Genomic DNA, 17449 nt, shown 5'->3' with positions numbered 1-17449 from the left:
AGTTGAACACAGAAAATACAACCTGTTTTCACCTTCACGTTTCCTGTTTTGATCTGTGCTTCGGCCTCGCAGGGAAATTAGTTCCTGCACGGCGTTGCCTGTTTTTCCTGTCTTTCCCACCTGCTCGGAGGATTTAGAGATTCCAGCATAGGACGTCGGTGTCAAACCTGTTGGTTATGATGCGACGGCATGTCTCTCTTTTCTGCAGGGGATCGGTTGGTGAAGGTGAACGGGGAGAGCGTTCTTGGAAAGACGTACTCGCAGGTGATCGCCCTCATCCAGAACAGGTAAGATCTCCTGCGGCCACAGAGTTGACTCACTTATTGTCACTTATACCTCTTGGATGCAGGTATACACATGATGCTCCAATGCTGCAACAAGATGACGCATAATCGTTGTAATTATTGTTGGACGTATGGGCAGTGACTACGTTTTGTATATTTTGGCATTGCATTCAGCAGTCCATTAGACCCTAACATTTACTCGGAGCAAAATAGGAACTGCAGCTTGGACACCAAATTTGCATATATTAAATTTGTGTACCCGAGTGAAACGAAGTAAACCTGAGATCAGGGACTGCTATGAGATCCGGAGCAGAGAAGAAATTAAATTTTAAAAAGCAGATTTTTCCACGTTTTACCACATGGCCTAAAGCATTAGGACAAATTCAGAATGTATCCATATGTTGTAACTATAGTTTACTTAAACAAAGTGTCTTTATTTAAAGCTTCTCAAAAACCCGCCTATGTAACTTGAGAGGTGCGGATCCGTCTCTGAATGGGTCATGTGACCTAGAGCGCTGCTTCACAGGAGCCTGTGCTCCCTTTAAACACGATAGCTAACCTTACATGTTTCTATTTTCTCAAGTTTGTCATGGCCAAGGTTTTTTTTTTTCTTTTTAGAAATTACAGTATATATAGTTCACAAACCTCTGTTCCTTCCTAAACACAGGGGGAGACGGTTTAATTTTAGCACAGTGCAGTGTTGCCAGTGGCCTTCAGTGGCGCTGAACCTGAATGCTACAGGTCTAGTGCCCCCTGGTGGCTAAAAGTTACAAGGTGCCACTTTAATATAGAATAAAGCAAACACGGGCTGATTTTGGCCGTGAATTCCTCGTGTTTTGGTTAAATGGAGTATACTTCCCCTTTCCATATTATGCTTTTTCTTTTCTTAAACTTTTTCTCTTGTGTCTTTGTGTGTTTCACAGCGAGAGTGTGTTGGAGCTCTCCATTATGCCGAAAGATGAAGATGTGCTTCAGCTGGTAAGTATGAATTTTACAGCATCCGTCCCCGGTTAAGACTTGCAGTACAAAACCTAAGTTACCTTTTAAGTGCATTTTTTTGTTCGGAAGGTATCCAGTGTTAAGAAACATTGTTTTTAACCATCACCGTTACCTAAACTATTCCTACATAATAAATCCAACCGATCAGAGATATGTTCTAACTAGTATTTCATAATTTCTTGTTTCCCTGAAGTATAAATATGATTTGACGAAGAGGCTTGTTTGTCGTAGCCACTGTGCAAAATGGGTGTTTAGTGAGGCAGATGTGTGTTTATCTTCCACTCAAGTCAAGAAATGGTTAAATAAACAAAGCTACTCACCTACGCTTGTCCATTTTCGTAGTCAGAGTAACAGTTAGGAAGTTTAAAACGACTTGGACTGTGACACAGAAAGCTGGACAAGGACCCAGAGTGAAGAGGATGGTAGATGAGTTAAAAGAAAAACTCTTTTCTCCGCTGTCTGCTAGAGAACTGCTGCAAAAAGTAGTCGTGTGGTCACCAAGGCTGAATTACAATGATTAGATGCCATCTATATGGGAAATGGTCCGGATGGCATGCCAGAATAAAGGCTTCTCTGTCCTACCATCACAAATGTAGCATGTGGAGTTTGTTAAACACTGCTGGGCTTTTAACTTGAACTTTCTGCTCGGGTCAGATGAGACTAAGACTCCAGGTGGCTCTGAAGTGAAGCGAAGAATCACTTTGTGGGAAAGGCATCTCGTGTTTACCGTGCGGTGGAGAATCTGTGACGCTCTACGAAAAGCTCAGAAACCTCGTTAGAGTGCATGGTGTAATGGACTCGTAGTGATGCCAGGACTTTTTAAAATAAAATCTGATGCCATCTGCCAGAAAACTGTAAAAACGGAATGTTCTGGATAAATGATCCTAAACAAATGGCCAAGAAACACTCAAATCGGCCCCCATATATATATATATATATATATATATATATATAAGATAAGATATAATAATATATATAAGATAAGATAGTCTTTATTGATCTCATAATGGAGAAATTCACTCGTCACATCGGCTCATACAAGAAGGTGCAGAGTAGGGAAGGTGCATTCAGTTATATACAGTGAATCTTCATATATACAATGGATCAAAAAGAATACCAAAAAATACAAAAAAGGAAATAGGAATGAGTATATGATGTCTTATTTACATTCATAGTGGTCTATATATATATATAAACATATATATATATATATATATATATACTTATATATATACATATATCAAAAAGAATACCAAAAAATACAAAAAAAGAAATAGGAATGGGTATATGATGTCTTATTTACATTCATAGTGGTCTATATATATATATATATATAAACATATATATATATATATATATATATATATATATATATATATATATATATATATATATATACTTATATATATACATATATCAAAAAGAATACCAAAAAATACAAAAAAAGAAATAGGAATGGGTATATGATGTCTTATTTACATTCATAGTGGTCTATATATATATATAAACATATATTTATATACTTATATATATATATACACATATATCTATGCACCTACATACATACGTACCTACGCGTATATATGTGCATATACATTGTTTACATTTGTACATACATACATACATGTGTACTGACTATATATATATATATATATATATATATATATATATATATATATATATATAGATATAGATATAGATATATGTGTATATATGTATGTATGTATATATATGTATGTATATATATATCAAAGCATTTGTATGAACACCCTTTAAATGAATGTACTGCAAGTAAAGGCTGGAGTTTCTTCTGCTCAGTGTGAGCTGATGCAATAAAAGATTCATTCATTTGATTCCTTCTTGCGAATCTATCACAGAACAGCAGAGGAGGGTGCCGTAACATTTTTATAACCGCAAAAGCAGCAGGTGGCTTAATCTGCTTGTTTCAGGTCATTGTAAGACAGTTTCGGATCTGTTGTGCATATCTTCAAAGTCGATCCATCGGATCACTGCAGAAAAATGCGACGAGTGACTCACAGGGCTTTGGTGTGTGTGTGTGTGTTTTTTTTTTCTATTACACCGTCCACTAAAACCTGCTCGTATCTCAACTGTCGAGCTCCAGTACAAAACAGCTCCGGCGCTCATTTACACACGCCCATGAAGTGCAGCAACACATTTTTGTCGCTCCACGGGTTGCTCCGTCCTGGTTTGCGTGAGCCGACATGCATCGGCTGTTGCCCCTCCCACCGACCCGGAGCAAGGTTTCAACACGCCGACCTGCATTTGAGCAATTCCTGTCAGGACCCTTTCTTATGCCTCCCCACAGAGATCAGCACTGTGATCTTTATTTTTAAAACATATACACATATTCAGCCTGTCGCCTGCATTATAAACCCCCCGTCCTCTGACCTCACACTCCTCCCCTCGCTGCTGTATCTCCTTGCATTCCTCTCATGACATCACTGGAGCTGCGCCTCCTTCCGCACTCCCACAGGGTGGAGTAAGTACGAGAACAAGAGGGTGGAGAGGGGGAGCTTGGACGGATTTCTGAGAGGAGAAAACAAGCCGATCATCAGACAGGAAATCATAAAGGAAAGGAGGCCAAAAGGATTTTTCAAACAAGGACTTGGAATATGACAGAGGCCTTTTTTTATCACCTGGAGTGACTTGTAAGGAGTGTCAGTTTGCGTTTTCACCCTCTGCTGTTTTTTTTTTTATTATTTTTATTTGAATCTGTGTGATGTGGGGAGGCTTTGACTTTCTGTTGAACTGTCTGATCATTTCAAAGTTAATGTCTGGGAAAGTTATTGTGTGATTCAGAGTCCAGAAAGTAGAAAAAACATGTTTTTTTTGCTGCTTGAACCACGAAGGAGTCACTTTTTGAGCATAGGCTTATTTTCTCCCTGCTAAAGCATGAAGAAGTTACTCCATGTGCACGTCAGTGTGGCAAGCCGCTGTGAGATGTGTTTTCTTGCTTTTCCTCCGGGGTTTTGGATGCGTTTCTTCGGTGGTCATGTGTCTTGTGTTGTGAGCCGGTGAAACCCGGGCGAAGACGTTAAAGCCATCCGCTCTCTTGAAGCACAAATTGTAGCTGTTGTCAAATTATCTCAGATTAGGAGCATTTTTTCGTTTAATAACACATTTTATTTCCGCTTGACGATTCAGCGCTTAAAGGTTCTAATCGTCAACGCTGATTTTCTTTCTTTCTTTTGCTCCTGTCTCCTCCAGGCGTACTCCCAAGATGCTTACTTGACCGGGAACGAGCCCTTCGCCGGGGGCGCTGAGAACCTACCGCCACCGCCTCCCCTCTGTTACCCACGCACCAGGACCGCCCCCCATCCTGGAGCGCCGCTTTGCTCCCCCATGGGCCAGAACCAGCTGGATAACTGGAGTTGCTGGCCAGGGTCTTCAAGCCCTTCGTCGCCCTTAGATAACAGATCCGGTGTGGCCAGCCCAGCCAGCTGGCAGGAGGGGCAGGCGGGCGAGCCGGGTGGAGTGGGTCACAGCAGTCCAGCGCACCGCACAGAGGAGATACAATACGGTATGACCAGCCAGCAGCCTCAGGGCCAGACGAGGAGGCGCTCCTACTCTTCATCTTCCTCATCTGGAGGGCTTATGTTCAGCCCCCTGCAAGTCCACCACCCCAACCACCAGAGTGCCGGGTCCTCCCACGCACAGCCACGCAAGACCAGTCCCCCTATGCCCGCTGTCCGCCACAGCCGCAATGAACGCTGCCAGCAGGCCCTCTCCGACTGGTACTACAGCCAGCTGCCCGAGCGCCCGGAACGCAGCATGCAAAGCCGCCACCGCAGCTACTCTCAGGACCGACTGGGCGAGTACCGCAGGCAGCGGCAGAGGACAGGCGGCTGGCCACACAGCGCCTCGCAGGACACCCTGTTCTTGCTGCAGCAGTCGGGTCAGGGACCTCAGGGCGAGCCCCACTGGTCCGCTGGAGACTGGGAGGTGGGGCCCGACAGGGGCCGCTCCGACTACACCCGGACGCGCTCCGAAAATCTACTGGCCCAGTACGACCGCCACGGCCGCTCGCTGGAGATGCTGGACCGAGCATCAGCAGGACTGGTCTCGCCTCAGCCCGAGAGGCGGCCGTGGCCCCAGCAGGCTTCCCAGCCGCCCCACAGGACTGACGCCTACCCGAGACCGAGGTGCCACACCGTTGTAGCGCAGACCCCTTCAGTGCCTCGGCCGCTGCAGTCCAAACACCACCCGCAGGTCCATAACCAGACCCACTGTCAGCCTCAGCAGCCCGCCCTCCAGAGCAGGCGGCTTCCCGCGGGGCAGACCATGGACGAGCAGCAGGTGGGCTACCGCAGCTACAGCCCGTCTTTTTACCGCAAGACGGGCCGCATCCTGCAGCAGGCTCACTCTTTCAGGGACCCGTCTTACTCCGGCCCCCACATGAACTGGAACCCAGCCCCTAAAGGTGGTCCCCCGGAGGGACCGTCAGCGCCTCTCATCGCCTCTGCCTCTGTTCCCGTCACCTCCGGCGCCCCAGAGTCCCAGGACAGGGCGTACAGGCCGACGAACCACGAGAGGGAACGAGGGCCGGTGGAGGGACAGGCGGAGGCGCAGACACAGGAAGTGGTGCTGAGGCAGAAGCCCCCCACCGGGCGTAGGAACGCCAACAGAAACCCCCACTACGGCATGACTATGGACGACCTAGAACCCTCTTTGTTTTCTCCTGACCCCAAAGACAAAAACATGCACCCGGGTTCTGCTGAGGAGTTGGCCCCTCGCAGAGCAAACGGCAACCTTGCCCCCCTCTCTTTGGAAGATGACTCTCTGGCCTCTATCCCATTCATAGGTAAGCTCAGACCTGCCCGCTCCTCTTTGTCGAACCGTAAGTCAGTGTTTATCAGCTTTGTTTCCACTCTCGCACTGAGAAGCTGCCGTTCCGCATGTGTGTGTATGTGTGGGGGGGTATCCATTCAGGTTCCCGCTGCTTTTCAAACTCCATCAGCCGGATGTGTGCCTTACATATGTTGCTGTCATGCCCAAGCCTGCGTTTTCCTGCGTAGAGGCTGAGAGTGAATCCGCCCTGCAGGCTTCGAGTTTGTTTCCACTGCTTGGCACGAAACAGCAGCAGCCATTTGAGTCAAAGCGCAGGCAAATGAATTTGCGGCGGCTGAGGCGAGCCTTGCCTTCCGATCCGGGTTAAACGGGTGCCGCTGGGCCCGGACAGAGTCGAACCCGCTGACGACACGCGGCGGGGGATCGTTGACGTTTTTTTTTTGCCCCCGCTGCGCTTTCCCTCAGAGAGTCAGTATCTTAAGGGAATCCATTGAGCATGTGACCGCATTCTTGCCTTGATTTAAATGAAACCAAGCAGCAAGAGCAGCAAGCCGCGTCTTGTTTAACGGCCACGAACTGAAACTAGGCTAGTTTCTCCCCAAAGACGAGACATTTTCTCTTCGTTCTTTCTGTCTCCATCTCTCGATCTCGCTGTCATGGACGCAGATACGATCTGCGCCTGTTTGGGATCTTGCTTTTTTTCTTTTCTTCATATGCTGCTAGTTTTCTTGTTGGCCTGAAAGATAGCGAGCACAAAGGCAGACTGTGCTTTGTATGGAGATGCTCGGACTTTGATAAAAATGTTGTATAAAGTATTTTATCCGGAATCTCCGCCGTGTGCTTTTTGTCACACTTCATGTCGGGGAACAGTACAGAGGCCTTTCCACTTATATCCTGCCTTCAATGCTGCCATTGTGCTGCTCTGGTATATGAAGGCCGGCTGTATGAGGCGCTTCAAAATGACCACTGCTGTCACCGAACCATTTAAGTTACAGCTGCCTCCATATTTATTGCCATTATGTGTAAAAATCGTTAAAAGGATCTTGCATCTTGTCTTCCGGTAACGTAAGCTCACCCAGAAAAACGTTTTACACAAAGATATTTGTAGTATTTCTTAAATAAGTAGAGGGAAAATGTGTTGTGCAACTACCAGCACCCTTTCTAAACACTAAAATAATAAAGCGTTTTCTAAATTTATACTTTTATCTGTTATATAATATAATCAATTCCTGTTTCCCTGGGGGTTTAAACACGGGGTGACACAGAGGCCTAGTTCTCAGCTGGAAAAGGGCAGCAGTTGTTTCCCTTCATGCACAGTCAGGAAGATTTTAAGAGGACAAAATCTTAAAGGCTCACCGTTAGAGGCCGCAGTAAAAAGGAGCATCCTGAGCTAACACGTTTCCACCGCAACCGGTAGACGCTTTCCACGTGCTCGCTACGTTTGACAGGGATGGAAAAAAACGGCTTTTCTGTCCTAAAATCACAAACTGTACGCAGTTTGTTCATCTGAATTAGGATTACAGCAACAAACACTTGCTTTAGTGAATTTGCGGGAAAGCTACACGTGGCCACCGCTAAGTATGGCGGCGGATCTGAAAGGCTGTGTGCCTGTTTTTCTTCCAGGGGTCCTGGGAAGCTTGGTAGAGTGCATCAGACAGGAGACCAGGGGTAGGAAAACAAGCTAATGTAGCGTGGTGATCCAGAGTATACAAAATATACAGCCAAAGCAACGCAAAGATTCTTCACCGGACAATAAATCAACCTTTTCCCGTCGTCTTAATCTCTAGACCTCCATCCTGGAGAAAACCTGTGGGTGAGCTGAAGAGAAGCGTTTCTACGATAGAACTTGGGACTCTGGTGCCCCTTTTCCAGGAGTACCAACTTAGGACGGTTTGCTTCGGTACGTGTCGCTTTGTAGGCCTTCCCACTAGTGACGGTTACGTGGAACCATCACGTTTCTAGCGCCTGCTCCGCTGGGGTTTCAATCGCAGCGAGTCGACTTGGAGACGTGTCCACAGAAGGCCGTCTGTCCCTGATTGGCTACAGGGTGGAGTCACCGTTTGTGTAGCAGAACTAGAATCTGACCCGCTATATTTAAAAAACACTGCCGCAGAGTAGATGCTGAGTATATTCATAGATAATGAACATTGGCGGAAGCCCTCAAATCAATCCCGTGGCCCAACGCAGAGGTGGAAACGTTTCGTGCTTCATGGCGGACGAGAAAATTCAGACGATCTGGCGTGGGTGCCAGTAATTTTGCCATCATGGATTTTGTAAAAATGATTGTCGCTTTAGTGATGAAATATCTTTCTTCACTTGATTAATGTACTCAGATTAAAGGGTATTTTTTCCCTCAAAATGTTTATTACACAATCACGCCACTGCAAGAAAGTTTTATTTTAAGGCCTTTTTTTCGCACATCTTTACACTGTTGCGTAGACTTTCTTTTATCCCACTATTGTTCCTATCTGGGGATTTCAAACAAACTAATCCAGCTTTTTTTTCTTTATATAGCAACATTTTTCATTCATGTTTTTTGTCATATTTTAAAAGTATGAGGAATAGAAGCTCATTTAGTCAGAAAGATCTCAGTGATCTATAGAAGTTCTTTTTCTCAAATGAAACACGTGTCCGATGCTAAAAGCTGTGATCCTACATCATGGTTTTGTGTTCTCTCTGAAGCTGATGGCCGTCATGTAAAGAAAATAGACTAATTAGTATAGTTTAATTGAATTTGGATGTCAGGGACGAGAACCAACATTGTCACTGTTTAGTTAAGCAGGAGATCTTAACATAAATAAGTTTTAGCTTTCTAGGCCTTTCTGTGGATGACTTATGATCAGAAATGTCCATCTGCGGATGACAGGAAAATCTCATCGAGTCACGAAGGTTTGAGGGTTAAATAGACCTTTTTATAATGAGTTTAAGACCTATCCAAATCATTCAACTCTTGTTCTGTTAAGCAACAATGAAGTTACATTTAAGCAAGTTTCAGCTTTCTATAAAAATATATTTATAAAAAAGGAAAACAAAGAAAACAATCAGCATAAAGTGACCTTTCAAAGTAGTTTGGTTGTGCAGTTTTAACCTATTGGGTTATAAAGTAACCTGAAATCGGATTAGAAGACTGGTCTTACAGATTTAGGAAATTATATATTTGACAGTTTCAGACTAGCGTCTTAATAAAAATATATATATACTCATGAAGGGAAAATTGGCTATAAAAGTGCACAATAACAAGTTAAAAGCTAAAACATATCAAAATACATAAAATATTTGTGCAGTTTCATTTTTCTGCTTTTTCTAAATAAAATCGTATTTAGGTTAGTAAGCCTAGACTTTTATTATGTTTTTTTTTTTTTGTCCCATTTTTTTTAAACTCTTTATGAATTCTGCATGTATTCTCTTCCCTGTTTTCCTTTCGCCCCTGATCTCTTGTCGGTCCTCCCCACACATGTTGCGGGATGCGCTGTGGAGGTGAAACATTGCGCGACAGCATTTTGCTTCCCTCTGCTGGGCCGTCGCTGTCTTTCTGTGGTCGGCCGTTTAATGACCGGCTTTGTTAAACCCACAGACTGACTATTTCTGGATCGAGCCATAAACCAGGCGGATTCCTCTCCCCAGACCGGGAATGTTTTCCGTCTCGTGCGGCACTCTTACTGTAAGGAATACATTACAGACAAAAGGAAGTGATTATAGTTACTGTAGGTTTTCTCAAGTTGTGAAATGAAATAGTTGGAAAGTCATAAAATTGCACTAAAGGAATCCAAGTGAGAAGTTTGTACACTGCAAAAACAGAACTAGAAATAAGTACAATTCACTTGAAATGGGCGTATTTGTCCATGATTTGAGCAGGTAAATGAGATTATCTGCCAATGGAAAGAGTAATTTTACCCTTAAAATAAGATAATTAGATATACTGCACTTAAAATAAGTTGATGGAGATGATTTCTTCCTATTTTAAGTGCAAAAATCTTATTCCATTGGCAGATTATCTTATTTACCTGCTCAAATAAAGTACAAATACATTCGTTTCAAGAAACTTTTAACTTATTTTTAGGTATGTTTTTGCAGTGTATAGCGTGCTGGTCGGTGGGAACTCTCTCTCTCTCTCTCTCTCTGTTGTGTTGCTGCCCTCTGCTGTTTTGCTTTAAATCAGCCTCTGCTGGCTTTATGCAAATATCAGATCAGGATCCTATCCTTCCTATCTGTCAGGAAGTGTAAGGGTGTGCGTTCGTATGCGTGTGTGTTAAGGTTTCATATCCCTCTGAGTTGAGACTCTGAAACATTTGACACGATTTATACATTTGTTTTGCCAAGCAAGGAATCTTCCTCTATATAAGATGGAAAAGAGTAAATATTGATATTCATTTACCTCCAAGAACTGCATTTCCTTCTTGACTTTTAACCTTGTCAGCCTGTATGGTGTAGTATCCCACAATGCTTTAGAGGTTTATAAAGAACTGAAACCTGCTGCCATTTGGTCCCTGTCACTAACCTGCCTTTGTTAGCTTCTGAGTAGCTCTTCCTATGGCAACAGACGACACAGGTACCGTTTTATCTCTTAGACATTTACATATCTCACTACGTCCGCGTGGCGGCTTTTTCTCCCTTTGTTCATGTTAAAGGTGTTGTTTTAACCCTCTGGAGAGAGCGAGGCAGGTTTTAATTTGTAAAGCTCCGTCTAGGGGGTTCACAGACGGCTTCAGTGACCGTTTCCATGGCCGTGTGGGACGTACGGGGATCCAAAGCGGTTTTGCTTTCGCAGATAATCGCTGTTGTTGAATTTGAAATTGAAACTGTGAGATGATTTTTCTTGTTCAGTGTCTGACTACTACTACTTCTCGTGGTCCTCTTACAACATTTCCTATCCTTACCTTTCCCAATTTAACCCCTGCATTTCCCCCCCTCCCTCTTCCTCTCTTTCGCATTTCTCTAACACCTAATTGTGGCCCTTTATCCTTCTCTGACCTCTCTTTCAAACCTCCATCTTTACCCCCCTCTCCCTCCCCCCTCCCTCCCACAGACGAGCCAACCAGCCCCGGCGCTGATTTGCGTGCCCGCCACGTGCCGGCCTCCTCCGTTGTGTCCAGCGGCATGGGTTCAGCGCCCCCCGTGGGCACCAGCCCCGCCTCCCCCACCTTCACCTTCCCCCTCACTAGGCTCTTCTCACACGACTGCAGTGAGTGCCCCCCCCCCCCCTCCTCCTCCTCGTCCCCCGTTGTCGCTCCAGTCTTCGCCCCAAAGCATGCAGCACAAACTTAGCATTTGTAGTTGTGGCTTTTGATGTCAGCGATGGACTTTCAAAGCGTGCATGAGATTTTCAAATCATCCGTTCAAAAGTCGTTTTTTTTTTTTTTTTGTAGTCTCTCGTAGCTTTCTTCACTGCTTCAATTTCTCTTTTCAAGCATGTTGTGTAATATGTGCTTTATTACTTTAAGAACAAGTGAGATTCCTTGGCAGATAGGTATCCTTATTATTAGTTATTTAGCTTTAATTAACAATTTTTAGCAGTAAATTTAACTGTTTATTATTGCTTAACCAACTGTTGATCATCAGTTATTTGATATTTAATTACCTGTTGATAAATTATTAATTGAGTTAAATTCACAGTATTAATTGCTCAAACAAATTAATGTATTATGAGAAATCCTTCAGAATCTCATGTTCAGACCTTGGCAAGATGAATTCTTTTAGCAGTGCTAGAAACCATTTGCATGTCAAACTTGTGTTTTGATGCTAATGTTTCAGCTCTGCATGCTGCGAGATAAAGTCACGTGTTCGGTCTAGACCAACCCAGCGGTTGCATGATGCTAGTAAGCTCAGTTTCACGAATGCATGCCAGTGCGTGTTGACAGAGGATGCACATGCATGCCAGTGGTGCCGAGGAAGTCCAGGGAAGCATAAATCTAACCCACTGTTCCCTGGTTCACGTCCCCACCGTCTCCTCCACGTCACTCCCAGATTAAACCCGCAACCTCCTCCCTCACTGTCCACATTCCCTAATCAAGCGCCATCTTTTTTTTTTTTTTTCGGGTGATTGGCATTGCATCAACATTCTGTCTCTCTTTCTCTCTGTCTTTTTATTTCTCCTTTCCTCATCTCCATATTTCCACTGATTCACCCTTTGCGCCGAGCAGGCAGTATTAAATCCAGTCGCCGTTCCTCCTATGTTTTAGCCATCACCTCGGAGCGCTCCAAGTCATGCGATGAAGGACTCAACACGTTCAGGGAGGAGCGGGCCTCGTAAGTACAGGGAGGTGGGAAGAGTAGCAGCACAAATGCAGGTTTTTTTTTGTTTTGTTTGTTTTACATTTTCTGTTTGTTGCTTTTGTTGGCTTTACAGAGGGCTACCGAAAAGAGTTAAGAGTTTCTTCGGAGACAGGGTGAGTTCTGCACAGTTAAATGTATTATTTACTGTGTGATTACTACCTGCTGTTTTAATGAGAACATGTCCTTTCTCAGCTTTCCTTTCACCTTAAAATGATTCTTTCTTTTAACTGGACACACAGAACCAGATGCTTCCATCAATCAAACTAATGCCGCTGCAGGAAATTCAAAGTGTGTTAAAGTTTGCACTGGTGGATTTTTTTTATTAGTCTTCAAAGGTTGTATTCAGAAATATTAAAGCGAAAGTTACAAAGTGCTAATGACAATCTTTTTAGATCTGAAATCAACATTTTTCGTATTATTTTATTTCTTTTTTAGTTTATGAATTCAGTTGTTGGCTTTTAGCAACAAAAACAATCCTAATCTTCCTGTCTGCGTTTCAGTCCCTGGATGCCATCGGGACAGCTGACGAGGTTCGCTCCAAACGCCACTCCACCTCCGAGCTGGGAAACTTCACTTACAGCGACATACGGCGGGAAGGATGGCTGCAGTTCAAGCAAATCCTCACAGAGAAGGGAAAGGTGGGCGCATTAGTTGGGCTGTTTTCTGAGAGTCTTCGAAAGGAGTCACTCACGCCGTATCCTCTCTGAATTACAGAAAGTCGGGAGCGGGATACGGCCGTGGAAGAGGGTCTTCTCCATTCTCCGCTCCCATTCGTTGTTCCTCTACAAAGACAAGAGGGAGGCGGTGCTCCGCGGCGCCTCGATCGGATGCTCGGCCGAGGACGAGCAGCCGATCAACATCCGCGGCTGCCTGGTGGACATCGCGTACAGCGAGACCAAGCGCAAGCACGCCCTGCGGCTGACCACCCAGGACTTCTGCGAGTACCTGCTGCAGGCGGAGGACAGGGAGGACATGCTGGAATGGATAGAGGTCATCAGAGAGAGCAACAAGACGGACAATGAGGTCTGAGGACACATCACTTGTCAGATTTCCGCCCGTTCTGTGTCTGTTCGTTTTGATTTGAACTCCGGGCGAAAATGTCCCACGTTCATGAAGCAGTTTTATTTGTTTTCTGCAGGAGCTTGGATTCTCCAGACAGGCTCTCATCAGTAAGAAGCTCAATGACTACAGAAAGCAAAGGTGAATCGTCTGAGAACAGTTCCTGCTCCGGAGTCAAAGTTGTTTTTATTTTTTTTTGTCACATTTATTTATTTTTAGAAGCACTATTGTAATTAGCCAGTGACAGTAAACAGAGTTCTATAGTATACCTATGTGTTCAAGATGCATATGTAAGCTTTCACTTAGTGCCATTGTGTCTCTGTGTCCCACTGCAGTCCCACTTCAACTAAGCCAGACTCGTCTCCCCGGATGCACCGCATGATGCCTCCGTTCCTGCTTAACAAGGCGGAAAACGTAGCTGGAGCGCCGCGCTCCCCAAAATCGGATGGCAAAGGTCAGTGTGGCGGAAACAGGAAGTAGCCATCCATCTCCATACAACAAACGAGAAATTTGACTCGGTTTTACCCTAAAGTGGTAAATTTTCCTCAGCCCTGACTTTCTCATTATGTTCATACAGGCTGCCTCAATTTGCCCTTCTGTTGATTAGGTTAAACATAGATATAAATTAAGACTGGCATAGATCTGAGGTAAATCGTTGATGGGAAATATGCTTACTTTGTAAACCATAAAAGAAATGCCCTGGAAAATTTAACCGTATATTGTTGAGAGGAACTGGACAGATATTCGAACCCTTTTAAACTTTTCAAACCTTCTAAGCTTTTCAAAGGATTTTGAGGGCTTATTTAGACATTTTATTAGAGGATTTCCTTGAATCTGATCTTTACAACCTATTGTGGACTGTGCGTTTAAAACCAGAGTTTACAGACCAATAAAACATCTGTAGACCAGATGAAGTGTATTTGGAAGTCATATCTAAGAAACATAAAGAAGTTAAAATAATCTCTGACACAATACCATCGGAGATCCTTCAAATAAACCACAGTAAGCCAGGTTTTCTGCTCTTTAAGAATCAATTCCCATTTATCTCAGATTTGTCTAAAGAAATCAGAGGAATTGTGTTGTTAGGCACATTTAATTCATAGTTCCTTAAAAATTTCCACAAACCATGAACACTGCTTTGGATCTTTTTTGTCATTTATGTCACACAAAGCAATCTGACATCATTACAAAGCGACGTGGTCTTTCTGAGAAAGCAGCTGCGATTGCAAAACCAAATTCCTCTTCAGATGGCGGCCATCTTGAAAAATTGCAGCCATTTTGTTGTTCAACGTAGATAACGTACGTTTCTGAAAGAAGAGGTCCAAGAGCAAATGTGTACCAAATTTGGTTCTTGTACCACCAAGGGAAAAGATTGCATCGCTAATCTGGCTGATATCTGTGCGGCCTCATGCACGTTGTCCAAATGCAGCCAATGCATGAATCAATTGTGCACACCAGTTTGTTATTATCTTCATCGGGTTCTACTGGATTACCTTTTCTCCTGGAATGGACTCTAGGAGACCATCCAGTCTCTCTGGCCAGTCGGTATCCCAAAGTGGTAATAAAGTAGAATAGAAATACCCTTATTGTCCCACATTGGTGAGATTCGGGTGCCCCAGAAGTAAATTGAAATGTGTATGTATATGTATGTATATATGTATATGTATATATATATATGTATGTGTATATATATATATATATATATATAGATATAGATATATATAGATATATGTATATGTATATATATATATATGTATGTATATATATATATATATATATATATATATATAATAAACTGTACAGTAAGGGCAAATTTACAGTACAAGACAAAATACTGCACAGTATTTACTACTCATATTAATAGAATAAAATGAAAAAAAAAATACATCTACATTTATTTATAGAACACACCAACAGGCTATTTGCAAGGATGGAAAAACTGCATAAACAGCATGGATGTAAACAGCTTACTGAGTTCATTGGGAGCAGTGATGTTTACAAAGTCTAACAGCTGCTGAGAGGAAGGATCTGTCACAACATCTTTCAAATTGTTGAGTGTTCAGAGAAGCACCAATCACAAAATCAAGGTATATCCTTAAAAGCATGAAAACATTTTATTTGAAATTGGGTCTTTGACGATTTGTGTACTGCAGAGACAATCCGCTGAGTTCAGGAAAGGTTTCATACCTGAACAATCAATAGGTCAGAGCTAAAAAAAAATATGTTTTGAAAACGGTCAGGTAGGTTTTCAGAAGTTTATTGGGTTTGAAGTCAACTCAGTGAAAAGCTTAAAAAAAAACTATTGATCAAGACCTCTTTTAAAGATCACAAGCTCCTAGTGAGAAACATATTAAGAAAATTAGCTTGTTTTAACACTTTTGCATGTCACTTTATATACTCAGTAAAATTAGCTTCTAACCGGTTGCTCTAAAAATGATGTGTCCAGAGGAGAGCAGCCCTCCGAAGTCTCCGTGGGGAATTAGCATCATGAAGAAGCCAAAGAAGGCTGGGCCCAAAGCTTTTGGTGTGAGGCTGGAGGAATGTCAGCCTGGTTCCAACAACAAGGTGAGCCTCCATCGACTCCGACTGTGCTCTGGATGGAGTTTACTTTCCTTTTTTGACGTCTTAGATTACATTCTGGTTTGCTTTGCACCTTCCCTTCCCAGTTCATCCCCTTGATCGTTGAGTTCTGCTGCGGCTTGGTGGAGGAGATGGGCCTGGAGTACATCGGAATCTACCGGGTTCCCGGGAATAACGCCGTAGTGTCGCTGCTTCAGGAACAGCTGAACAAGGGCATGGACATCAACCCTGCAGAGGAGGTGAGAAAATACAAGCAGCACAGGCTTAAACCCGGTAAAGGCAAGGCAGCTACACCGTCCAGAAACCTATGCACTGCAAAAACAGAACTAAAAATAAGCAATATTTTCTCGAAATTAGTGCATTTGTCCTTGATTTGAGCAGGTAAATAAGATTATCTGCCAATGGAATTAGTATTTTGACCCCTAAAATAAGATAATTAGATATAATGCACTTGAAATAAGGTGATGGAGATGAGTTCTTCCTATTTTAAGTGCAAAAATCATATTCCATTGGCAGATTATTTTATTTACCTGCTCAAATAAAGTATAAATACACTCATTTAAAGAAAGATTTACTTATTTTTAGTTCAGTTTTTGTAGTGTGGAGAAGCCTGGAATTTGGCTATAATATGTTCCAGGTCTGGATAAGTAATAAAGAAAATAAGAGCATGAAAAATATGACATGTTACATATCCTATTGTGTAAAGGCTGTGTCTCTCCCTCCCTCCTCCTTGTGTCTTTGCTTCCTTCTGTCCATCTATCCTTAGACCCCATCTCTCTTCTTTCTAGCTTTGCCTTCGTTGTTCCTTGTCCTTTCCTCTCTTTACCTCCTTGTGTCATACCTCCTTTCATCATTGTGTCTTCTTTTGCTCATAAAATCTTTCGTTTTGTTCTTTCTTTTTTTCCTGCTTTCTTTTCTTCATTGTTCCTTCTCCTTCCTTTCCTTCCTTCCTCCCCTGGGACCTTCCTTTACCTTCCCATCTTTCATCCTTCCTTCTTTCCTCCCCTTCTCCTCCTTTCTTGTGTCATTCCTGTGTCCTTCCATATCTAAATTCTGCCAACTATCGAAATATCTGCCATAAATTCAGAGCGAACTTTAAGTGTTTTATATGTCAAAATAAACATGAAACTCTGAGGTCTGTCAAGTCTAGATAGGTTTTGAATTTCTGAACGGAAACGCGTGAATACCCCCCTTAATTAGTGACGGACCCAAACCTCGTTAGCAGGGTTAGGAAATGAAACATTGTGACTCCGGTGTTTGTTGTTGTCTCTAGAGGTGGCAGGACCTCAACGTCGTCAGTAGTTTACTCAAATCCTTCTTCAGGAAGCTCCCAGAGCCTCTGTTTACCAATGGTGAGTCAACACATGTCCCAACAAGCTTTTATGCAAGTCATTCCTGGAAATTTAATCAAATCGTCCAACTCGCTCGCTTTAATCTGTCTTTAA

The 17449-nt window shown here is 43.2% G+C and overlaps 1 protein-coding gene across 10 annotated transcripts in view; it reads left to right on the top strand.

Annotated features, from left to right (window-relative positions):
* arhgap23a (Rho GTPase activating protein 23a) overlaps positions 1 to 17449 on the top strand; it is a 91997-nt gene that overhangs the window by 59863 nt on the left and 14685 nt on the right. For 2 of the 10 annotated variants that reach the window (XM_021309744.2, XM_012851025.3), the window contains exons 5-17: positions 209 to 287; positions 1208 to 1262; positions 4512 to 6105; positions 11119 to 11274; positions 12233 to 12338; positions 12430 to 12478; positions 12866 to 13003; positions 13080 to 13388; positions 13504 to 13565; positions 13760 to 13878; positions 15871 to 15989; positions 16091 to 16243; positions 17278 to 17356. In XM_021309744.2, coding sequence (XP_021165419.2) covers positions 209 to 287; positions 1208 to 1262; positions 4512 to 6105; positions 11119 to 11274; positions 12233 to 12338; positions 12430 to 12478; positions 12866 to 13003; positions 13080 to 13388; positions 13504 to 13565; positions 13760 to 13878; positions 15871 to 15989; positions 16091 to 16243; positions 17278 to 17356 — 3018 coding nt within the window. Of the gene's footprint in view, positions 1 to 208; positions 288 to 1207; positions 1263 to 3334; positions 3953 to 4511; positions 6106 to 11118; positions 11275 to 12232; positions 12339 to 12429; positions 12479 to 12865; positions 13004 to 13079; positions 13389 to 13503; positions 13566 to 13759; positions 13879 to 15870; positions 15990 to 16090; positions 16244 to 17277; positions 17357 to 17449 lie in introns of those variants that run through there. The other 8 variants (XM_036147781.1, XM_036147780.1, XM_036147779.1 and 5 more) reach the window with 8 other exon arrangements.

This window comes from Fundulus heteroclitus, chromosome 16, assembly GCF_011125445.2.
Source record: "Fundulus heteroclitus isolate FHET01 chromosome 16, MU-UCD_Fhet_4.1, whole genome shotgun sequence".
In the NCBI taxonomy this organism is placed as follows: domain Eukaryota; kingdom Metazoa; phylum Chordata; class Actinopteri; order Cyprinodontiformes; family Fundulidae; genus Fundulus; species Fundulus heteroclitus.
The sequence above is the reverse complement of the archived record's forward strand: the minus strand, read 5'-3'. Positions and strand labels throughout refer to the sequence as shown.